The sequence below is a fragment of the Macaca thibetana genome, chromosome 15 (assembly GCF_024542745.1).
Source record: "Macaca thibetana thibetana isolate TM-01 chromosome 15, ASM2454274v1, whole genome shotgun sequence".
Lineage (NCBI taxonomy): Eukaryota > Metazoa > Chordata > Mammalia > Primates > Cercopithecidae > Macaca > Macaca thibetana.
Genome location: NC_065592.1, coordinates 108,103,591 through 108,128,864, shown reverse-complemented (window position 1 = coordinate 108,128,864; position 25,274 = coordinate 108,103,591). Strand labels below are relative to the sequence as shown.

At 40.1% G+C, this 25,274-nt stretch overlaps 1 protein-coding gene across 5 annotated transcripts; it reads right to left on the bottom strand.

The window, feature by feature from the left end:
• ZNF510 (zinc finger protein 510) lies at positions 1-25,267 on the bottom strand. 5 transcript variants are annotated; one of them, XM_050761787.1, is made up of 6 exons: positions 24,456-25,267; positions 22,417-22,662; positions 21,197-21,255; positions 9,105-9,231; positions 8,716-8,811; positions 1-5,846 (listed from the first exon to the last, which is right to left on the bottom strand). In XM_050761787.1, exons 2-6 carry the CDS (start codon positions 22,484-22,486, stop codon positions 4,243-4,245), a joined length of 1,956 nt encoding a protein of 651 aa, XP_050617744.1. In that variant the 5' UTR covers positions 22,487-22,662; positions 24,456-25,267; the 3' UTR covers positions 1-4,242. The 5 variants fall into 5 exon arrangements, with proteins under 5 accessions (XP_050617744.1, XP_050617741.1, XP_050617743.1 ...); XM_050761784.1 differs by having other exon boundaries at positions 1-5,849; positions 24,456-25,265; XM_050761786.1 differs by having other exon boundaries at positions 1-5,849; positions 22,420-22,662; positions 24,456-25,265.
• Between the last annotated feature and the right edge of the window lie 7 nt (positions 25,268-25,274).

The following is a 25,274-nucleotide window of genomic DNA, read 5'->3' as shown; positions in this document are numbered from 1 at the left end:
TTTGAACTGGGAAACTCAATTTATTGAAAATACTGTTTTGGTTGACAAAGATCTGAAGAACAGTTCTGTACACTTCTGAAGATTAAGAACAAGTTTTAAAAATTTATAAAATACCCGTAAATGGAGAACTTATAGCAATATTTTACCTATTTATAATAAATTAATCACCTCAAAAGATAACTTGGAACATCAAAAGGAACAATGTTCAGATTTCACTTTGATAACTGTACCTTCAGCAAGTATTTCTTAGTGCCTAATACGAAGAGGGACTGTTTCATGTGTTTGAGATACACTGTGAATAAAACAGACAAAAATTCCTGCCTTGTTTTCTATCTTTATTAGCTTGAAGGCCCTTAATGGGTGGGCACACAGAAAATGAACTCCTCCAGGGTCTCTAGATGAGGCATCCATCTGCCAGAGCAAAAGACCGTGAGTTGCTAAGGAGATCAACCAGGCAGGGAGAGGAAGCATACATGACTAGAGCACAGACCATGGTCTCCAACTGGTGATGTACTGTATGGAACGGTATCCCGTGGGCCTACCTCTGCGAAGGGACAGCAGGTAACACATGAGTCCCCAGTCATGGGGCTTTGTCACCTGGCCTCCCAGTGACTCAGGCCGCCCGAGTGAATCAGTTCAACCCTACAGGGTTCCTGATCCTTAATATCAAACCCAATCATAATCTTCAAATATCCTATTTAAAAGGGGCGGGGAGAGAGATAATTTTAAATATTTTCTGAGTCTGAGTAAAAAAAGTTTAAAGAAAGATTTGCTTTATATTATGAAGTATTACAAAAACAGAGTAAACAGTGATGTTTTGATTCTCAGGGACTAACTGGTCCTAACAGGTACTAACTGGGTTGTATACCATTAATCTTCCTGTCATATCTGCTTCTCTCCAGGGGTAACCTTACGTTCTCCTATTGTTAATGCATTTTCTTGGTAAGGCTGCTGGCAGTTCTACTGTTACAATGTAACTGGCCTATGATATTCTATTTCTTAAGTCCTAAGGTGTATTCTTTTTCCAAACTTGGTTCAATTATCCTTCTGTGAAAAATTCAATAGCAGGCCAGAAAGATGGGTATTATGGCTCCTATACATGCCAGTCCTATTCACAAAAGGATGTTACTAAAATATCAGAATGTTATTTAATCAGTCATATGCACTATTTACAAATGACAATTTAGTATATAAAGATATTTAAAATCAGTGGGAAAAAGCTGAATTAATCAATGGCATATGAAGTACTTGCTATTTATCCAGAAGGAAAAAAATTTTTTAAATTCTTGTATCCAATGACATCAATGGAAGCATCAGATAAAGAGCCCTTTACTTCGTACCCAGTGTGAAATGGGTGACTTTTTGCTGTACCAGTAAAATGATGGATCCAAGTAGCAATGGTCAGAATCTGGATGGAGAAAGCTCAATCGGCAGCTTGATTCCAGTCAGTCTTATCAGAAAATAGTCTCTTATTATGGGCATCTACTTGAGCAACCCAGATGGTTGTACTAAGCAGCTGTGACTTTTACCCCCCATGTACAAAGGATGAAAGGGTGCTTTTTAATATATAATTTCCAACTAGAATATCAAATAGCTAGGCCACATCCAGAGCCCAAGGTTTAACAAAAATGTAACAAGGTTCATCAAATGGAGTATTGCCCAGAGCTGAGAACATTGTGTTCTTTCCACTGAGAGGAGTGACCATTTCACTCTGGGTTTCTTAACGGCACTGAGTAGGATCCTAGTAGTTTCAGTTAGTGAAACCATCAGTGAGCCAGGCCCAATTACAGTAACCTCTATGAATTGAGGACTTTATAAGCCAGCAACTTTGCTTCCTTCAGGAAAGAGGGGATACATTATTTCCCTTTTAAGAGACAGCTACTAATATTGCATATACAGCTGACATACTGTGGGGCCAGGACAGCTGCCTTCCTGAATGCTCCATTTTCACTCCACAAGTGAGGCTTGCTGGGTCCTTTTCATTTTGTTAGTTGAGTCCAAGACGACACACTCCCAAACTGGAATTTTAGGTCAGAGCCCTCTACCCAGGGAAGAGATATCCAATGTGTAAAAGAGCCCAAGAGTAAACTAACAGATGCTTTTCAGAAGGGATGGACCTGGAAGCTTTGTCAGGGAATGAAGTCAACCCCATCCCCCAGCTCCCAAGGGCTGCTCCCTTTTGCCAGAAGTTTCAACCCACGAAATCACCAGTCACAGAGACCTAAAGCCCAAAATGATCAGAGCTGTTGAACCTCAGACGTATCTTTACATACAATTCTTCCTGATTAGAATTCTATGACTTATGCGAATTACAGGGAATTTGAATTCTCTCTATAACTGATGGGAATTAATCCCTACTATACTTTCAGATGTAAACATAACTGTAGTACACTCCACTTGGCCAAAGTACCTCATCCATAAGGTTATTACATTTGTTTGCCTTCCCTACCCAAACCCCATTAGCTAAATCTAGATGTCCCTTATCCCCACATGAACTAGTAAGATGTTGTCTTGGGCATGGATTCGATGAAGCCATATAAATTTGAACCCCTCCCCTCCTTGGAGGTTTCCCATAATACTTGGTTGGGTGCCAATGGCCTTTGGAGCCAGGGAAAACTCCTCCTTAAAGCAGATGTAGCTGGGGTATATGGAGGTGTCAGGAGGTGTGGAGGAAGTACCTTTGTGCAATTAAGCAAGGCACAATTACGTTGAACTGCACAGTGGCTGCTCACCATTCAGCCAAAAGACTTTTAGGTTCATGCAAAGCCCTGTATCAGGTGGTACTATCAATTTCATTACATTGAAAGGATGTCTTTTCCACAATTCTCTGATCATATTTGAGGTTCTCCTTGACTTTATAACCTCCTGATAAGGTTTGTGCCCTCTGGTTGACTTAAGCTTGGCTTACACAGCAGCTTTCTGCCTTCGTAGCAGAACATAACTAAATTATGTGTAGAAACAAATAGACTCAAACATGTGAACGCTCAACAGAATACAGTAGTCCCCACTTATCCACAAAGGATGCTCTCCAAGAATCCCAAGTGGATGTTTGAAACCACGGGTATACTGAACCCTGTATATACTGTATTTTTTTCCTATACATACACATGCCTATGACAGTTAAATTTATAAATTAGGCATAGCGCGAGATTAGCAACTAATAATAAAATGGAATAATTATAACAACATGCCAGAACTGCTCTTGCAATTTGAGGCCACTATTTAGTAAAATAAGTGTTACTTGAATACAAGCACTGCCATACCCTGACAGGTGATAACTAAAATGCCAAGTGACTAACTGGCAGATAGTGTGGGTACACTAGACTAAGGAATGATTCAATAACCCACATGGGAGAGAGAGCAGGAGGGTATGAGACTTCATGACACTACTCAGAATTGGGTGCAATTTAAAATGTAGGAATTGTTTATTTCTGGATCCATTTAATAACTTTAAAGTGCAGTTGACCATGGGTAATGGAAATTGAGTAAAGTGGAAATGCAGATAAGGGGGGACTACTGTATAAGCTTAAATTTTGCTCACATCATGTTCAACTGGGAAAGATGCAGAAGAGAATTTTGCTGCATATATTCATTCAGGCACGGTGACTTATCTTGTACCATGCTGCATTCAAGCACGGCACCAAGTTTGTCCTAGAAATGATATCCATTTTGTTGTGACAGGGCCCTGGTAATTTGTTAGGGGAGTCTCTTATTTTTCAGACTGGGATGGACATCCACATCTTAGTAGCCAGTCACAAAGACCGACGTGGATGAAAAGGATATTGGGAAATTTGGACTGTGTGCCCGGAATAAAATGAAACTGGTACTGGTGAAGAGATTACCAGCCTGTGTGATGTGTGGGAGCTATCTAATAGGGTATGACTTCATTCAGGCCTATCCATAGTACTCTGAAAAGAGAAGAGAAGCCTGTGTGAATTCTTCGATATACTCGGAAGGTTGCCTTTTGGACACAATTCTTCCTGCATTCATCTTCATCTCGTTTCTTTCCTATGTGAATTCTGATTCACTGTGAGGGTTTACTTCTGGGACTGTCTTCTTATATTGACTACCCTCAATTGTTTTTTGTGTATCTCTGATATCAAATGGGGTCTTCTTTTTGTCAAAAGGATTTTCTAGTTATTACATCAGTAGGCATTCCCCTCTCCCTGAATTTTCTGGTATATGCTTAGGGTTGACTTCTTATATATATAATTTCCCATATTCACTGCATTCATAAGATTTCTACCCACTGTGAGTCCTTTGATGTATTCTGAGGTTTGATTTCTGGCCAAAAGTTTTCCCACATTTATTACACTGAAAGGGTTTCTCCCCTGTGTGAATTCTCTGATGATCACTAAGGATTGCTTTCCGGACAAATTTTTTCCCACATTCATTACATTTAAATGGTTTCTCCCCAGTGTGAATTCTTTGATGCACTCTGAGGGTTGATGTCCGGGCAAAAGTTTTCCCACATTCATTACATTTGAATGGTTTCTCTCCCGTGTGAGTTTTCTGATGTTGAATGAGATGATCTTTTCGCCAGAAGGATTTTTCACATTCATTACACTGGTAAGTTTTCTCCCCAGTGTGAGTTCTCTGATGTATTCTGAGGTTTGACTTCTGGCCAAATGTTTTTCCACATTCATTGCATTGAAAGGATTTCTCCCCAGTGTGGATTCTGTGATGATCTCTGAGGGTGGACTTCTGAACAAAAGTTTTCCCACATTCACTACATTCATAGGGTTTTTCTCCTGTGTGAATTCTTTGATGTCCCCTGAGGGTTGACTTCTGGACAAATGTTTTTCCACATTCATTACATTTATAGGGTTTTTCTGCTGTGTGAATTCTCTGATGAGTACTGAGGTGTGACTTCTGGGAGAAAGTTTTTCCACATTCACTACATTCAAATGGTTTCTCTCCTGTGTGAGTTCTCTGATGTTGAATGAGATGTCCTTTCTGACAGAAGGATTTCCCACATTCATTACATTTATAGGGTTTTATCTTCGAGTGACTTCTCTGGCGAACTCTGTTAATCGATGTCTGGTAGGATTTCTTATTTTCATGACATTCAGAGGATTTAACCCAAGTCTGTGTTCTGTCACTATTTACCAATGGGTTCTCTTCTGTGACAGTTGTTTGAGGATCAGTGAGGTGTGCCTTTCTGTTGAAATTATTTCCACTTGAATTTAATTCATAATGTTTTATACCCATGTTAAATTTATTATATTCATCCACAGGTGACTTCTCAAAGGATTTCCCACACTGATGAAGATGTGGGTGTTTCTTCCCTGTGCCAGTTTTCCTGTGGTCAAAGAGAGTTTTCTTATCACAATTTTTCCTAAATTCATCATCTTTAGAGGATGTTTCTCCTGTGTGAGGACTCTTAGGTTTAACACAGTTAGCCTTATCATTAAAGGCTTTTCCAATTTTATTACATTCAAAAGCTTGCTCCAAAGTGTGAAACTTTGCATGCTTGGGAAGATTTTCATTATAATTGAGAGCTTTCGTGTTTTTATTATGTTCATAAAATTTCTCTCCAGTCTGAGTTTTCTCAAAGTTAATTTTGAAAGGTGAATTCACACATACATTACAGCAACCTATTTTCTTTGTTGAATAGTTTCTATTATTAGTGATACATTCAGAAATACTTTGCAAATTCACACCCCATGAGTCACATTTGCAGGACATTTTTGTTGGAGCAACAGCAGCTACATGCAGAGTAAATGGTTTCCCCAAAACTTTCTCTTCCTCTGTACTCGATGTTTTATTATTGATACATATTGCTTGCTGCAAGTGTTTGTCTTTGATTTTCTTGTTCTGCTTGATCAGGTCATCACCTCTGTAATCTTCTAAAACAGAAATATTGAAAACATCTTATGACTCTTACATCTTTTGTGGGTAGGGCTTATCAACATGCAGCCTATGTTGCACTTAATGATTTATCAAGATTAAATAATTCAGATGTATGTGTGTGTAAATACATGTATCTCAGACCACCCTCCTTTAAAAAATATTGCTATAGTGCAAATGGGAGAGGAAACTGGTAATGAATACATATTTTGCATGTGATTAGTAAGATTTTCCTAACTGGGTGGAGAGAGGAAAGAAAATAAAATAAAACAAGCTTTTTATAGGGGTAATTATTTTAGGGAGCAGGAAAAACAGAGAATGGGATAAATACAACAAAAACTCCAAATGTAAGTAGTATAACAAGGAAAATAGTTGAAAGTAAATTACAGTTGAAAGTAAGTTACAGTCTAGGTCTTGACATTATCTAGATTATAATGGTTAGAATAGTCTACTGTCTACATTCTTACAATTTGATATCCCTCAATTCAACATCAAATTAAATTTATAACAGCACCAACTCCTTTATGATTAAATGAAAAAGTTTACAGCTCTAACCCATCTTATGGTTGTGATTCATAGCAAGTATAAAATTGTTGAAATTAAAATGCATTCTTGCAACTAACTTAGATGCACTACTCCATTCTGGCTGTCATAGCATTGATGTATTCCATCAGAACTAAGCGCTAAGTGAACGTGATCATCCCATCCTAAGTTTTCACATTTCAATCTGACATGAGGGGTACAATTTTAAATAGGGTATCATAGAAAGTTTTACTGTGAAAATGACATTTAAGAGACGTCTGGATTTTTATGCATTCTAAATGCCTATCCTTGACAGGTCATATTGCAAATATCATCTGCCACTTCTCGCTTACCTCTTAAGATTTTATTAAGCATGAAACAATATATATCTGTATAAAACTTTCATGTACAACTTAATAGTATTAAGTGAACACTCATGGAATCAGAAACCATGTTATGAAACACAAATGGCTCTGCAAAAATCCCTGTGTACCTCTGCTTGGTTATAACTTCTCTATGTTTAGAATTCACCACTCTCCTAATATTTATGTAATCATTTCTTTGATTTTCTTCAGTTTTATCACCAATATATGAATTCCTAAAAATGTAGTTGAATTTTGCCTGCTTCTGACCTTTACATAAATATAACTATATATGCATATCTTTTGTTTTCTTTTGGTTAATATCATGTTTGTAATCAGTGTACAAGATTTTATGTGGCTGTATAATTTTTCCTTAAAGAATACAACTGTTTCTCCATTCTACTGTTGATGAGCACAATTTTTGCCAAACATAAACAATACTGCCATTAATATTCTTTTATGTATTCCAGAGAACATAATCGTATCTTTTTGTTGGTCATACGGTTAGAAAAGGAATTACTTGGCTACAACATGCAAAAGTATACCCTGATTAGAAAACATCCTGGTGGGATGCAAAGGCATAAGAATGATACAACGGACTCTGGAGACTTGGGGTGGGGGAAGGGTGGGGAGGGGGAGAGGGAAAAAAGACTACAAATTGGGTTCAGTGTATACTGCTTGGGTGATGGGTGCATCAAAATCTCACAAATCGCCACTAAAGAACTTACTCATGTAACCAACACCTGTTCCCCAAACACCTATGGAAATTTTTTTTTTGTTTGTTTTTTTTTTTTGAGACAGAGTCTTGCTCTGTCGCCCAGGCTGGGGTGCAGTGGCCGGATCTCAGCTCACTGCAAGCTCCGCCTCCCGGGTTTAGACCATTCTCCTGCCTCAGCCTCCCGAGTAGCTGGGACTACAGGCGCCCGCCACCTCGCCCGGCTAGTTTTTTGTATTTTTTTTTAGTAGAGATGGGGTTTCACCGTGTTAGCCAGGATGGTCTCGATCTCCTGACCTTGTGATCCGCCCGTCTCGGCCTCCCAAAGTGCTGGGATTACAGGCTTGAGCCACCGCGCCCGGCCGGAAATTTTTAAAAAAGAGGCTGGACGTGGTGGCTCATGCCTGTATTCCCAGCACTCCGGGAGGCCGACGCGGGCGGATCACGAGGCCAGGAGATCAAGACCATCCTGGCTAACACGGTGAAACCCCGTCTCTATTAAAAATACAAAAAATTAGCCGGGCATGGTGGCAGGCGCCTATAGTGCCAGCTACTTGGGAGGCTGAGGCAGGAGAATGGCATAAACCTGGGTGGTGGAGCTTGCAGTGAGCTGAGATAGTGCCACCGCACTCCAGCCTGGGCAACAGAGCAAGACTCCGTCTCGAAAAAAAAAAAAAAAGAAAAAGAAGAAGAAAACATCCTCCTGATATCACAGTGGTTTTACCAGTTTATATTTTCAGTCAGTGGAGGGTGTCTAACATTCTATATACTCACCAAGACTTGGCATTGCCGTATGTGTAAACTCGCTTTGTATCTGTTATTTCACCTCATATCTCATTTCATATATTATTTTGTGCTCCATGAAAACTAACGAGATTGAACACATTTTCTAAGATTTACTGGCCATATTAAAAGTTCTTGTTCAATGTTTTTGGCCATTTTTCAATTGGGTTGCCCATCTTTTCCCACAATGACTTGCAGAATTTCTTTACATTTTCAGGAAGCATATCCTTTCTAAGTTATTTGCACTACATACATATTATGGTAGTTGGTGGCTTGTCTTTTCACCATTGAATAATATATTTTATCAACAAATTTCTTACTTTTAATAGAATCAACTTTATTAATCATTTTCTTTTAACTGCTGCTTTTTGTGCCTTTAGACTTTCTAAGAAAAGTCTTGTGATATTCAGGTATTCACCCCTAAAGTGACCTGGAGTCTAACCACTCCTACAGAATTATGTCTACTACTGCTCAGTAACTCACTTGGGTGACTCTGGTTTGAGAATTCCTCCTCTGAGAACCAAGGCTCTTCTCCTTGCTCCAACTTGAAGATCACCTCTGGTTTGAAATGGCAGTACCCTGTAAATAAGGAACAACAGAGGACTTAGACCAGATATATGAGATTTTAGTCTCCAAAAGTGGAAGAAAATACAGCTTTGGAAGCAGTATCCTGAAAGTGCTCCTTTGCATTTATCACTGGGAGTTGACAACATATTCTTTCTGGTCCTCGACAGGGCATAGTTACTTTGGAATCCTGAATGAAAAGCCTAAATAACATTAAACTCTAAGTATATTGTTCACATGTATTGGCACTTAAAAAAGAAGTACCTTCTATAAGGAGTTACAAGGGTAACTTATGTTTACATGCTTACCCACTGAGACAAGGTTGCTGTAGTTCTCCAGCATCACATCTCTGTACAGATTCTTCTGAACAGGGGCCATTTGCTGCCACTCCTCCTGGGTGAATTCTATAGTCACGTCCTTGAATGACACTGACGCCTGTAACAGTACATTTCTATTCAATCTGAAGAGTTCAGAATTAGATGACGTAGAAAATACCCATGAAAACAATTCTTGGCCGGGCGCGGTGGCTCACGCCTGTAATCCCAGCACTTTGGGAGGCCGAGGCGGGCGGATCACAAGGTCAGGAGATCGAGACCACGGTGAAACCCCGTCTCTACTAAAAATACAAAAAAAATGAGCCGGGCGCCTGTAGTCCCAGCTACTCGGGAGGCTGGGGCAGGAGAATGGCGTGAACCCAGGAGGCGGAGCTTGCAGTGAGCCAGGATCGCGCCACTGCACTCCAGCTTGGGCGACAGAGCAAGACTCCGTCTCAAAAAAAAAAAAAAAAAAAAAAAAAAAAAACAAAACAATTCTTATCATGTTTAACTCTAAAAAGCTTGAACGAATATAAAGGATGCCTATTTTGAATCTAATTTTATCTTATACTTTGAAGGTATTACACTGGTAAAAGTTTTTATAGGAGAGGTGCAGTGGCTCATGCCTGAAATCCCAGCACTTTGGGAGGCCAAGGTGGGAGGACTGCTTGAGCCCAGGAGTTCAAGACCAGACTGGGCAACACAACAAGGCCCTGTCTCTACAAAAAACTTAAAAAATTAGCCAGGTATGGTGGTATGTGCCTGTAGTCCCAGCTACTTGGGAGGCTGAGGCAGGAGGATTGCTTGAACCCAGGAGGCTGAGGCTGCAGTGAGCCATGATCACACCACTGTATACCAGCCTTGGTGACAGAGCAAGACCTTGTCTCAAAGAAAATGTTTATAAATGATCTGTATATATTTATGAGTTATATACATACACTATAAATAGATACATTAGTAAAGCTTTTGTTTTAATTCTTATTTTTGTAGCCAAAAAATGTAAATGTAAATAAACTTCCTACTATTTTTATTCCATCCCAACAGACTACCCTGGGCACACATCGGAGCAGGAGTCAGCAAATTATGGCCTTTGGGCCAAATCTGGCTTGCCAGTTTTTTGTGCATGTGTGGTAGAGACAGGGTCTTGATATGTTGCCTAGGCTAATCTTGAACTCCTGGCCTCAAGTGATCCTCCCACCTTGGCCTCCAAAAGCTCTGGGATTATAAGTGTGAGTCACTGTACCTGGCCACTTGCCACTTTTTAAAGTCAGTTGGCACACAGGCACACCCAATCATGTTGCATTGTTTATGGCTGTTTTTGTGCTGAAATAGCACTGAGAAATTCCATCAGAGACCTTATGATTGTCAAAACTGAAAATATTTATTACTTGCCTTTATAGAAAAAAAATTACCAACCTCTGGACTAAATAATCGTATTATAGGAAAGATAAAGAAAGTATAATACAACAACAAAGGAAACATATTTTATATATATAGGAATTATGTAGATTGGAAGTAAAAGGATGGAAAAAGATATACCATATAATCAAAACCGAAAGATAGTTGACATGACTGCATTATTATCATACACAGATTTTAAGGTAAGAAAGAGGTATAAAAAATGAGTAACGGGCCGGGTGTGGTGACTCATGCCTGTAATCCTAGCACTTTGGGAGGCCGAAGCAGGTGGATCATGAGGTCAGGAGTTCGAGACCAGCCTGACCAACATGGTGAAACCCTATCTCTATTAAAAATACAAAAGTTAGCCGGGCGTGGTGGTGAGTGCCTGTAATCCCAGCTAGTCAGGAGGCTGAGGCAGGAGAATCGTTTGGACCTGGGAGGTGGAGGTTGCAGAGGGCTGAGATTGCTCCACTGCACTCTAGCCTGGGTGACAGAGTGAGATTCTTGTCTCAAAACAACAACAACAACAACAACAAAACTGAGTAACAATTTGTAATGATAAAACAGTCCTTTCAATAGAAGATACAACAAATCGAAATTGCTATGCACCTGGCAAACATAGCTTCCAAATAGCATTTCTCATTATTCGCATATTTGTAAATTCACATACTAAAATTATTTGCAACCTCAAAATCAACGCTTGCAGTTATTTTGCAGTCATTTGTGGACATGTACAGGAAAGTAAAAAATTTGAATTGCCTGACATACATGTTCCCAGATGAGGCTGAACAAGGTGATCTTCTGCTTTCTTGTTTCAGCTCTGATAATGTAAATAAGTGTCCATTTCTCAGTCTATTTAGTGCCATATTTACTGCATTTTTGTGCTTTTTCTTGACGACGACTTTTTTTTTTTTTTTTTTTTTTTTTTGAGATGGAGTCTCACTCTGTTCCCAGGCTGGAGTGTGGTGATGCGATCTTGGCTCACTGCAACCTCCGCCTGCCAGGTTCAAGAAATTCTCCTGCCTCAGCCTCCTGAGTAGCTGGGACTACAGGCACGTGCCACCCTGCCCAGGTAATTTTTTAAATTTTTAGTAGAGATGGGGTTTCACCATGTTGGCCAGGATGGTCTTGATCTCCTGACCTTGTGATCCGCCCGCCTCAGCCTCCCAAAGTGCTGGGATTACAGATGTGAGCCACCGCGCCCGGCCAATGATTTCACTTTTTAAATGGCCCATATGTATAGCAGTTACGTGCTGTCTAGTGTGCCTATGTGCAAGAAGCCTGTGATATGTCTCATGGAGAAAACATCTATGTTAGATACGATTCATTCAGGCATTAGGTATGGTGTTGGCCATTAGTTTGATCTTTATAAATCAACAATATTAAATAAGGTGTCTTTATGCAGAAAGACACACAAAAAGATTATGTCCTGACTGGTTGACAAAAATGTGACCAGAGGCTTAACCCTGTATTTCTCCTCTGAGCAATGGTTCAGTATTTATTAGTTCAGTGTTTGTAGTGACTTTTTGGAACATTACTACTGAGAATAATGAGAACTGACCGTATATAAACAAAAGATGACAGAAATGAGATACCAATCTACAATTTTAATTAGTGATTTTAATGTAACTCTCCCAGTAACTTATAGAAAAGCAGATTAAGAAAAACCAACAGGGATATAGAACAGAAGTCAGTGAACTACAGCACAAAGGTCAAATCCAGCTCAGCTCACCACTACTTTTTTTTTTTTTTTGGTAAATGAAAAATACCACCACTACCAATTTTCTTTTTGTAAATAAAGTTTTCTTGGAACACAGCCACATTCATTTGTTTATGCATTATTGATGGCTGCTTAACACTACAGCTGCAGAGTCTGGCAGATGCAACAGAGACTGTATCTCTCACAAAGCCTACTATCTGACATTTACAGAAAAAGTTTTCTGACCACTGATACAGAAGATTGAAAAGACATAATTAACCAACATGAATGACATATACAGGATAACCTCTGCATAAAATAATTCTCTGGTGTCCTTTGCACATCAAAAAAAAAAAAAAAAAAGTCTATCTCACTAAATTACAAAAAATTACAATCATACAGCGTAGCTTTAGATCTTAGCTTCAAGATGTAGAGAGCTGATAAAAGCAACGCTAACATCCTTAGAAGAACATACCTGGGCAAACAGAAAATTATCATCTTTTTTTTCAAACTATTAGGAGACAGATAGGCACCTGCAGGGAGAATCAGGATGTGCTCATTTGCTAAAGGTAAATGTATACTAGTCTGAGTGTGTGAAGTCCCTGGGGGCCGTACACATAGGGTTATTTTCACCTTGTTACAGGATGAAAGGAAAAATCAAAAGAGAAATTAGACCAGGCACAGTGGCTCATGCCTATAATTCCAGCACTTTGGGAGGCTGAGGCAGGCAGATCACTTGAGGTCAGGAGTTTGAGACCAGCCTAGCCAACATGGTGAAACCGTGTCTCTACTAAAAATAGAAAAATTAGCCAGGTATGGTGGTGCATGCCCATAAGCCCAGCTACTCGGGTGTCTGAGGCAGGAGAATTGCTTGAACCCGGGAGGCGGAGGCTGCAGTGAGCCGAGATGGCACCACTGCACTCCAGCCTGGGTGATAGAGCGAGACTCCGTCTCAAAAAAACAAAACAAAACAAAACAAAACAACAAAAAACCCAAAACCCAGAAACTAGAAAATACATTGAGATTACTCACAATGAATACACAAAATACCAAAGTGCATGAGCTGCAGCTAAAGCAGTGCTAAGTGTGAAATTTATAGCAGTAACACCTATATTAAAAATGATCCCAAATCAATATGCTAATTGTACACTTTAAGGAACTAAATGAGGTGGGGACCTTACTACTAACCTTACAAAGATAAAAAAGACAATAAAAGAATACAGTGAACTGTACAGCAACAAATTACATAACCTAGATGAAGTGGACAAATTCCTAGAAACACACAAACCACCACAATGAACTAAAAAAGAAACAGAACATCTGAACAGACTGATATAAGGCTGAATCAGTAATCCAAATCCTCCCAACAAAGAAAGGTTCAAGACCAACTGTCAGTCTTTAAATGTTTGCTGAAGTCTACCAAACATTTAAAGAAAAACTAATACCAATCCTTCTCTAATTCTTCCAAAAATAGAAGATGAGTGAACATTTCCTCATTCTATGAGTTACCTTGAACCAAAGCCAGATAAAGAAATCACCCAAAAACTATGATCAATATTCCTTCTGAATATGTGTGCAGAAGTTTTCAACAAAATACTAGCAAACCAAATCTTGCAACAAATAAAAAGTACTATACACCATGACCAAGTACAATTTATTTCCAGGAATGCAAGGTGGCTCACCATAAGAAAATAAATCAGTGTAATATATCACAATAATAAAATAAAGAAAACAAATCACATGATCATCTCAACTGATGCAGAAAAAGCATTTGACAAAAACATGATTAAAAAACAAACATTTAACATAGTAGGACTAGAATAGAACTGCTGCTACACAATAGAAAGCACTTCTGAAAAACTACAGCTAACATAATACACTAGGCTAAAAAACAGGAAGGTTTCTTCCAAATATCAGGAATAAGACAGGGATGCCAGCTTTCATCATTTCTATTTATTATACTGGAAGTTCTAGCTAGAGGAAATAGGCGAGACAAATTTTAAAAACTGCATCCAAATTTGAAAGAAAAAAAGTAAAACTATCTCTATTCTCATAGACCATGAGATTTAACATATGGAAAAGACTAAGGAATCCACAAAATACTACTAGAACCAATAAATGAATTCAGCAAAATTGTAGGATACAAGATGAACACACAAGAATCATTTATCTCTCTAAATACTAGCAATGAATAATAAAAAAGAAAATAATTCCATTTATAACAGAACAAAAAATAATAAAATAGGAATAAATTTAACCAAGAAGGTACATGACTTATACGTGAACAACTAGAAAACATTGCTAAAAGAAATCAGAAGACCCAAATAAATGGCAAGACACCTTGTGTTCATGAATTGGAAAATGTAATACTGTTAAGATGACAATACTCCCTAAAGTGATCTACAGATTCAGTGAAATCTATATCAAAATCCTAATGAACTTTCTGCAGAAATGTTGAACCTACAATTTATATGAAATTGCAAGGGACTCTGAATAGTCAAAACAATCTAGAAAAAAAAAAAATTGGAGGGATTACATTTCCTGATTTAAAGACTTATTATAAAGCAACAGTAATCAAGAGAGTGTGGTACTGGCATAAATACAGATATACAGATCCACAGAATAGCACTGAGAGCCCAGAAATAAACCCATACATTGATCATTTATTAGGAAAAAAATAGTTTTCAACAGATGATGCTGGGATAATTGAATCTCATCAAAAGAATGAAGTTGGACTCCTACCTTATACCGTATATTTAAAATTGCCTCAAAATAGCCAGGTGTGGTGCCTCACACCCGTAATTCCAGCACTTCGGGAGGCTGAGGCAGGCAGATCACTTGAGATTAGGAGTTCATGACCAGCCTGGTCAACATGGTGAAACTCTGTCTCTACTAAAAAAATATAAAAATTACCCAGGTGTTGTGGTGCACACCTGTAATTTCAGCTATTTGGGAGGCTGAGGTGGGAGAATCACTTGAACCCGGGAGGCAGACGTTGCAGTGAGCCAAGATCATGCCACTGGACTCTGGCCGGGGCAACAGACCAAGACTCTGTCTCAAAAAAAAAAAAAAAAAAAAAAAAAAGGCCTTAAAAGGGATCAAAGACCTACATATAGGAGTTTAACTGCGTGACTCTTAGATGAAATCAGGAGTAAACCTTTATGACCTTGGATTTGGCAATGGCTTCCTGGATATGATACCAAAGAATAAAAATTAGACTTCATCACAATTAAACTTTTGTGCAAAGGATACCATCAAGATAGTGAAAAGAACCCACAGAATAGGAGAAAATATTCACAAATACTACATTTAATATCTAGTAGCCAGAATACATAAAGAACTCTTATAACTGAACAAAAAACATAATCCAAAATGGGCAAAGGATTTGAATAGACATTTCTCCAAAGACGATAAACAAATAGCCAATAAGCACGTGAAAAAGATGTTGAATATCATTAATCAAGGAAATGCAAATCAGTCAAATGACACACCACCTCACACCCACTAGGATGTCCATAATTTAACTGGAGAAAGTGGAACCCTAATACACTGCTGGTGGGAATGTAAAATGGTGCAGCCACTGTGGAAAACAGTTTGGCAGTTACCAAAAATGATAAATCAAGAGTTACCATATGAGTCAAAAGTTCCTTTCCTAAGGTTTAGTCCCAAGAGAAAACAGGTGTCCAAACAAAAACTTGTGCATGAATGTTAATAGCAGCACTAGTCCTAACAGTCAAAAGGGAGAAACAATCCAAATGCTCATCAGTTGAATGAATAAACAACATGGTATATCCACACAATAGAATATTATTCAGTCATAAAAAGGAATGATGTACTGATATGTACGACATGGATGAACCTTGAAAACAGTATACCAAGTAAAAGGGATAGTCATAAAGGGCCAGGTGTGGTGGCTGACACCTGTAATCCCAGCACTTTGGGAGGCTGAGGTGGGCGGATCACCTGAGGTCAGGAGCTCCAGACCAGCCTGGCCAACATGGTGATACCCCATCTCTACTAAAAAAAAAAAAAAAAAAGAAAAATTAGCCAGGCATGACGGTGGGTGCCTGTAATCCCAGCTACTTGGGAGGCTGAGGCAGAACTGCTTGAACCTGGGTGGCGGATGTTGAAGTGAGCCGAGATTGGGCCATTGCACTCTAGGCTAGGTGACAAGAGGAAAACTCAGTTTCAAAAAAAAAAAAAGAAAAATAGAAATAGCCACAAAGATCACATATTATGTGACTTCGCTTATTAGAAATGTCCAGAACAGCCAAACATATAGAATATAGAACATAGATAAGTTGTTGTTTAGGGCTGAGATTGTGTATGTCAGGATGGGGGATGATAGCTAAATGATAAGAAATTTCTTTTTGAAGTGATGAAAACATTCTACAATTGTGGCAATGACTGCACAACTCTACAAATATACTAAAAACCACAAAACTGTACACTTTAAAAGTGTAAATTATATGGTATGTGAATTGTATCTCCATAAAGCTGTTAAAAATAAAGGACACTAGAATAAGTAGGATGATTTGGATTTTCTATATCCTATTAAAGAAACTGAGTTCATGAGCAAAAACTAGGCACAAGAAAAACTCCAAGGCTAGACTACCTCACAGGTATATTTTTCCAAACATTTAAGGATGAAATAACAGCAATCTTAAACTTGTTCAGAGAACAGAAAATGAGTAACTGTTTCCGAACTCATTTTTTGAGAATATAATGTTGACGCCAAAACCTGACATTATATGACAGAAAAACTGCAAGCCAGTATCTTTCCATTAATGTAGACACAGCCGGGCGCGGTGGCTCAAGCCTGTAATCCCAGCACTTTGGGAGGCCGAGACGGGCGGATCACAAGGTCAGGAGATCAAGACCATCCTGGCTAACACGGTGAAACCCCGTCTCTACTAAAAAATACAAAAAAACTAGCCGGGCGAGGTGGCGGGCGCCTGTAGTCCCAGCTACTCGGGAGGCTGAGGCACGAGAATGGCGTGAACCCGGGAGGCGGAGCTTGTAGTGAGCTGAGATCCGGCCACTGCACTCCAGCCTGGGCGACAGAGCGAGACTCTGTCTCAAAAAAAAAAAAAAAAAAAAAAAAAAAAAAAAAGAATGTAGACACAAAAATACTAATTGAAATATTAACAAATTGAATCCAGAAATAAATTAAAGTGATAGCACATGTGGGAATTATCCCAGGAATGCAAGGTTGGTTAAACATTGATAAATCTATCAATATAATTCACCTCTTTAACAGACTAAAGGAATAAAATTATATGATTATCTCACTAGATGCAAGAACAGCCATCTGACAAAATACTCATGCATGATTAAAAAAAAAAAAACCTCAGGAAACTGAAAATAGAGAGGGAACTTCCTTATTTTAATTAAGGACATATACAAAAAACATGTAGTTAAATTAAGACTCAATGGTGAAATACTGAGTACCCCTCAGGTGAGGTATAAGACAAGGATTTCTATTATCACCATTTGTACTATACATTTTACTGGAAGTCCTAGCAGTAAGGCTAAAAAGAAATTAAAGATATAAAAACTGTAAAGGAAGAAGTAAAATTGTCTTTTTTGCAAAAATTTTGCATATTTAAAATGCAAAAGAATCCACAGATAAGCTATTAGAATGAGTGAATTTTATAAAATGCCTAGGTATAAGATCAATACTAAAAAATCCATCATATTTTAATAAACCAACAATAAACTGGAAAATGACATTTAAAATGCAGTATCATTTGTGCTATTATCAAAATAGATCAAATACCTAGGAATAAATCTAATAAAAGATGTGAAAGACTTCACCTCTACTCTGAAAAACTTTCCATCAGGATTTTCTGTGAAAACTGATAAAACTTCCATGAACATGAAAAGGGCCTAAAACAGTAAATAAATTAACTAAAATTCGTGACTTACTATAAAGCAACAGTAATTATGACAGTGAAGTACCAGCAAAAAGATAACATAATTGGACCAAAGGAAGAAAATACACAGTCTACATCAGACCCGCATACAAGTCACTTGACTGACAAAAGACACAGCTGCAATTCAGTTGACAGAGGATGGTCTTTCTAACAAATGGTGCTAGAGCAACTGGATATCCATACGGAAATATGAACCTTGACACTCACGTTACACCAAACACAAAAGCTAACTCTATGTGGATCAAGCTAAAATAAACAAATATGTAGTAACAATATAGGAGAATATCTGTATGATCTTAGAGTAGGGAAAGAACTTTCAAATATGATACACAAGGAAATGCCATTAAAGAAAAGACAATTCTGACCTTTATTAAACGTAAAAACTTTGTTGTCAAAGATATTATTTAAAAAATGAATAGGGACGTCACAGAATCCAAGAACATCAGTAATGCACACATAGCAAAAAAACATTTACTGAAAATATTGAAATAATTCCTACTTAAAAAAAAGCAAATAACCCAATTAAAACAGAGTTGAATAGGTACTTTACATATTACATAAAAGGAAAGGATGTCTAAATGGTCAAAACACAAACAATGGTGCCCAACATTAGTATTTGCCATAGAAAAGCAAATTATAAATTTTGATGAGATACTACACTATACAGCCACCAAAATGGCTAAAAACAAAAAGATTGATAGTAACAAGTGTTGCTCAGAATCTGGTACAGCCAGAATGCTAGTGAGAATGCAAAGTGATTCAACCACTTAGGCAAGCTACTTGCAGTATGTATTAAAGCTGAACATATGTTTATTTATGAACCAGCAATTCCATTTCTAGGTATATCCCAAAAGCAATGAGGACATACCAAAAGACACAAAAGAATATTCACAGCAGCCTTATTCCTGATAGCCTTAAACAGGAAAAACAAACGAAAAATTGGACTAAGAGCAGAATGAGGAAATAAATTATGGTCTATTCATACAATGAAATACAGCCCAGTAATAAAAGGCAAATATTAAGATACGGAGCAAAACATTCCCTTGAAAACTGTAAAAGAATACATTTTGTATGATTCTATTGGTACAATATTCAAAAACGAATTTATCTTTTTTCCCTAACATACAAGGTCCGAATAGTGGCTGCCCTGTAGAGGGGAGCAGTGGTGTTATCTTAATCTGGGTATTAACTTACATGAATTTACATATGTAAAAATTCATCCAGTTATACACTTCAGAGTACACTTTACTGGTGTTAAAACTGCATCTCAGGGCCGGGCGCGGTGGCTCAAGCCTGTAATCCCAGCACTTTGGGAGGCCGAGACGGGCGGATCACGAGGTCAGGAGATCGAGACCATCCTGGCTAACACAGTGAAACCCCGTCTCTACTAAAAATACAAAAACTTAGCTGGGCGAGGTGGCGGCGCCTGTAGTCCCAGCTACTCGGGAGGCTGAGGCAGGAGAATGGCGTAAACCCGGGAGGCGGAGCTTGCAGTGAGCTGAGATCCGGCCACTGCACTCCAGCCTGGGTGACAGAGCGAGACTCCGTCTCAAAAAAAACCAAAACAAAACAAAAAAAAACCTGCATCTCAGTTAAAGAACTAAGTTTTTAAAAGGAAAAAAGTATATAAAAGAGAAAGAAAAAATTAACACAATATATATAGTTGGTAATTTGGGAAGGTGGGAACATATTAATTACATTATTTCTTTGTATCTTTCTATGTTTGAACAATTTCTCAATTCCTTACAGGAAAAGGAAATTTGGACATAGATTCATACAGAGAAAGATGACGTGAGGACAGACATCTCAGCCATGGAACAAGGTGCTTCCCTCACAGCTCTCAGAAGGAACCAAACCTGTTGACATCTTTTTTTCCTTTTTTGAGACGGAGTCTCGCTTTGTCGCCCAGGCTGGAGTATAGTAGCATGATCTCAGCTCACTGCAACCTCCGCCTCCCAGGTTCAAGCAATTCTCCCGCCTCAGCCTCCCGAGTAGCTGGGATTACAGGCGCCTGCCACTACACCCAGCTAACTTTTATATTTTTAGTAGAGACAGGGTTTCACCATGTTGGCCAGGCTGGTCTTGAACTCCTGACTTCAAGTGATCTGCTCGCCTTGGCCTCCCAAAGTGCTGGGATTACAGGCGTGAGCCACTGCCCCCAGCCCCTGTTGACATCTTGATCTCAGACTTCTGGCCTCCAGAATGGTGGGAAAATAAATTGCTGTTTAATCTACCCAGTCTGTGATTCTTTATTATGGCAGCCCTAGCAAACTAATACCCCTAGTCTGGCTCTAACCTTTATCTCCCTCCCCTCTCTTATTATTCCCTAAGAGGAAGTCCAAATTGCAATGGGCAAAAATTATTACTGGACCTTGCATGCCTTGTTTAGCCCACTCTCAAAATGCAGTAATCTCCTGTACTGCAACAATGAAAACCTTACCCATTGTTCAGGACAAAAATCCTTTTAAACTCTCCACCTCTGATCAACAGAGCCTACACCATCAATCTGTCCTTTCTTTGACAATCTGTCTACCTGAACCTCTGTTTCTGTTACCTGAAAAACTGTATTAATAAAGAAACTGAAAAACTGTATTAATAAAAGCCCGAGTTTGGCACTAAGCCCTCTACTTCCACCGAGGGAAAAGCAGAAGCAATATACTGCATTTATTTCAAGGCTGTTATTAGAAAGATTTGCACTGACACTTACGTGAAGACCAACAAAGACATTTTTCCTGACTTTGATAACTTTAGATTCCATGAGGAATCAGCCTGGTTTAAGCTTCTCATCAATGCAAATCTGTAAACAAATATTGTCTGTCTGACTCTCTGCCATGCCTATCAGAAAGAATGAAAACTGCAGTTCCATTTTGGAAAATCTGTAACATCAGGAGACCTGCATCTTTCCATATGCCAATTCTGCTGTGCTACTGCCCTGCTTTTCTATACATTCCTGGAATGATTTTGATCCATTTCTACATTTCCGTATTAATATGTGGACCCTTAAACATCTATGAATTCCATGATGAAAAAGGTGTTAGCAAATAACTCACCTGAGATATGTTCATTTTCTGCTGCTCCTGAAAGAGTGTGGAGAACCGTAAAGGATAACCTGGGGGTGAGGAAGGAGTCATGAGATATCTGGGCAGCCTCTATCTTACCTGCCTACCAATGTCATCACACGAGGTGGGGAAAAAGACCTCTCTACAAAACATGTTCCTTTGACCCTTGAGAAGGGACAGGAAGCACTACAGAGAAAGCACCTCCTGAATATGTGCATCTTTAATATGATCATGTGGATGAACCCTTGCTGATTTTTCTTTTTTTTTTCTTTTTTTTTTTGAGACAGGATCTGGCTCTGTTGCCCAGGCTGGAGTGCAGTGGTGTGATCTCAGCTCACTGCAACTTCTGCCACCCGGGTTCACGCGATTCTCCCATCTCAGCCTCCTGAGTGGCTGGGACCAAAGGCACCCACCAATACGCCTGGCTAATTTTTGTATTTTTTGTAGAGACGGGGTTTTGCCATGTAGCTTAGGCTGGTCTCGAACTCCTGACCTAAAGCAGCCTGCCCACCTTGGCCTCCCAAAATGCTGGGATTGCAGGGGTGAGCCACCACGCCTGGCCCCTTGCTGTTTTTCATCAGGTGATTGTAGATTATTTTCCTATTGATTTATTTAAAACGTATGTCTTCTTTGACAAAAAACTAAAACAGAATTAACATTGATATTCTGTTAATATTATTTACACCAATAGAAAACACAAAACTGAAGAAAAGGAGATGCTGAAAGACAGACTATTTTAAAATCTTTCTGTTCTAACTTATAGTTTCTCAAAAAGACTTTCGATAAGACACTTCTGGTGACTCACCTGTGACAGAGCAAACAGCACTGTGCTTTGCTCCAAGCTCTGTCCTGAGTGACCATGGACAAACTGTTCATCCCAGGTTCAACACTTCTTAAGGTTTTTAAAGAGTCAGAAATAGAAATCCTTTCCTGTATTATCATTTTTGTGATTCTACAGGTTCAGGATACAGGCAACCTTAGAAAATCTCTAGATGCTACATGTGATAGATGTTGTGTGAAACTGACTCAGAATCTGGAAAGAGTGAGGCTAGAATGAAGAAAATGGGGGCTGTAGGAGGAGGATTAGAGACAGAATTTCCTCAGCCCTGGCTGGTTATGCCTTCCTTGCAGACCATGGAGAAAAGCCCTCCAATAATGTGGCTTTTCCTGTGCAGTCTGACAGTCACCCATCCCTCCCAACCCCAGCTTACCACCTTCTGCAAGTTGGCCCACAGTATCCAGTGTCACGCAATCTGTGATGGCTTCTGGATGTGGCGACATCACCAAGTCTGGAGCTTTCTGGGCAAGGGGATAAAGAACTGCTGCCGGTTGGGCAAATCAAGACCTGCTCCTCTCTCGGTTCTTCTGCATCTGTTCGGAAGCCCTTGTGATGAGGTCTCTGTTCTGTCAAAGGGCAGTTCTTTGGTGGGACTCCTGTTCCTGGGGCTCCCTCCTTCCTGCAACATAAAGAACTGCTTTGTTCCAGAGAAGCTGGGGCTGAGGCCTGGGTAACGAATTCATTTTAGTTGAAACTTTCATGGAAAGCAGTGTTCTTCACCTCAGCACAACTTACATTTTGGGCTGGATAATTCTCTGACATAAGGAGCGGTCCTGTGCATTTTAGGATGTTTAGGAGCATTTCTAAACATGCACTAGACATTAGGACACCCCTTCTCCCTGTTGTGACAATCAAAAATGTCTCCAGGCTGGGCGTGGTGGCTCACGCCTGTAATCCCAGCACTATGGGAGGCCAAGGCGGGTGGTTCACCTGGGTTCAGGAGTTCAAGACAAGCCTGGCCAACATGGTGAAACCCCACCTCTACTAAAAATACAAAAAAATTAGCTGGGCATGGTGGTGCATGCTTGTAATTCCAGCTGAGATTACAAGCTGGGAGGCTGGGGCAGGAGAATCACTTGAACCCGGGAGGTGGAGGTTGCTGTGAGCTGAAATCACACCACTGCACTGCAGCCTGGGCCAGAGAGCGAAACTCAGTCCCCCGCTATCCCCCGCCAAAAAGTCTCCTGACATTTCCAAAGTTCCCTGGGGAGCAAAATCCTCTTGGTGAATAACTGACCTATAAGGCCTTAAACCGGATTCTCTTGGCATTCATTAGAACCCTGCTATCCATGACTACAGCCTCCAATCACATCAACTACTGAGCACTTGAAATGTGGCTAGGGCCACATGTCCAAATAACATTTTGGATACACTGAGAAAACCACAGTAGGTTCTTAAAATTAATTTCATGTTTTAGATTTTCATGTAGCTACTAATTTAGCATTTAAAATTACATATGTGACTCATCTTCACTGCCCTAGAATATCAGACTGACTTCCAAAGACAGACACAGCAGGGACCGCACAGGAGGTGGCAGAAGCCTCAGTCTAACCCAGAGGCTCTGGAGACATCCCAGAAACCCCATAGTAAATACACTTGCCACATAGTAGGATTCTGTCCACGCTGACCTCACAATCATTGTCCTGGGGTTTTGGGGACAAGTCACTCACCTAATGCTGTGAAGGCTGCAATGCTGGGTTAGGTAGGTGGGTCACTACAAACAGCCTGATTCGGGGAGTAAAGTGTATATGTGTTGACATCCTAGTTCGCTCATCCTTTGTGAACCTGGCTCTGCCATTTCACCCCTCCTTCATTTTTAATGATATAAATAGTGTAGTTGTGAGAATTAAATGAAATACTACATGGAAAGAACGAAGTGTCTTCCAAATATAACGGGAATCAACATTTACATGCTGCTTAGTAACTAGCGCTGAGCTAAATGCTTTACGGCTGATGGTTTATCTCTGAACGACACAAAGCAGTTTTTACTAATATCCTCATTTTCAAACGCTCCAGTGACAAAGCCAAAGTTCACCAGGTCCTTCTAGCTCCTAGGCTCGGGCTCTCACCGCAGACCCAGGGACCATACGCGCTTTGTGGCAGGTTCAGGGTTAATAGAATAAATCCATTTTCCTCCTGCAGCCAGCGCCTCGTTTTCCGACGCCTGGCTGCATTCTGGCACCCACACCTCGGCCCGCACCGAGCATCATCCAACAAGGACCCAGCCCCACCTAAAGTCCCCGGAGCCCTCCCCCACCGGCCCTTCTCAGGCTGGGGTCCCGGGCCGCCCCGGGCACAGGGAGCGGAGGGCCAGCTTTTGGGGAGTTCCCGGACATCGCGTTCCCGCCCCCTGGACACTAGCCCATCCCTGCCTGCAGGTCCGCAATCCGTGCGGGGGGCCGGCGCTCTCACCTGAGTTGCGAACCCTCCGCACCCGCAAACAAGGAGAGGTGGAAACCGGAAAGTGAGGCGACTGCACAGGCGCAGACGAAAACGCAGGATATCCGTTCCCAGCATGCTGCGCGGTAACCCCTAACCTAAGTTTGACAGGAAGTACGGCGCCAGCTCTCGGTGTTTTTTGTTTTTGTTTTTCCCTTAGATTTAAAGAGAAATAACATGGACGGTCCTGATAACTGGAGCCCGGGTTCTGTCAGAGCTCCAGAGGTTGTGTGTTAGACTTGAGGACATAACAGCAAATGCAGCGTGTGGTTGCAGAAAGCGAGAGCTGCGGAAGACGTTTGAAAACAATTGGAAAATTTGTATACGGACTGGAAATTAGAATTAATTGTGGCAACATTAGGATTATGTAGGTAATCTTGCTTATTCATAAAGAGATGTATATTTAAGTGTTTAGGATTGTATTATGCTTGTAAGTTTTTGATTTTTATTTTTTTTTGAGACGGAGTCTCGCTCTGTCGCCAGGCTGGAGTGCAGTGGCGCGATCTCGGCTCACTGCAACCTCCGCCTCCCGGGTTCGAGCGATTCCCCTGCCTCAGCCTCCCAAGTAGCTGGGACTACAGGCGCCGCCACCACACCCAGCTGATTTTTGTATTTTTAGTAGAGACGGGGTTTCACCATGTTAGCCACGCTGGTCTCGAACAACAGACCTCAAGTGATCCGCCTGCCTCGGCTTCCCAAAGTGCTGGGTATACAGGCGTGACCTACCCGCCCAGCCCGTTTGTAAGTTCTTTTAAAAAAATAATTAGAATCAAGACCATCCTGGCTAACACG

Bases quoted from the DNA above. Each gene is read 5' to 3' on its own strand.
- ZNF510 (XM_050761784.1), bottom strand. From the start codon at position 22,486: ATGTCGCCACATCCAGAAGCCATCACAGATTGCGTGACACTGGATACT. The intron at 21,256-22,416 runs GTAAGCTGGGGT...CCTCACCCCCAG, and splicing joins GGGCCAACTTGCAGAAGGTG to GTTATCCTTTACGGTTCTCC. The intron at 9,232-21,196 runs GTGAGTTATTTG...GTACTGTTACAG, and splicing joins AGAAAATGAACATATCTCAG to GCGTCAGTGTCATTCAAGGA.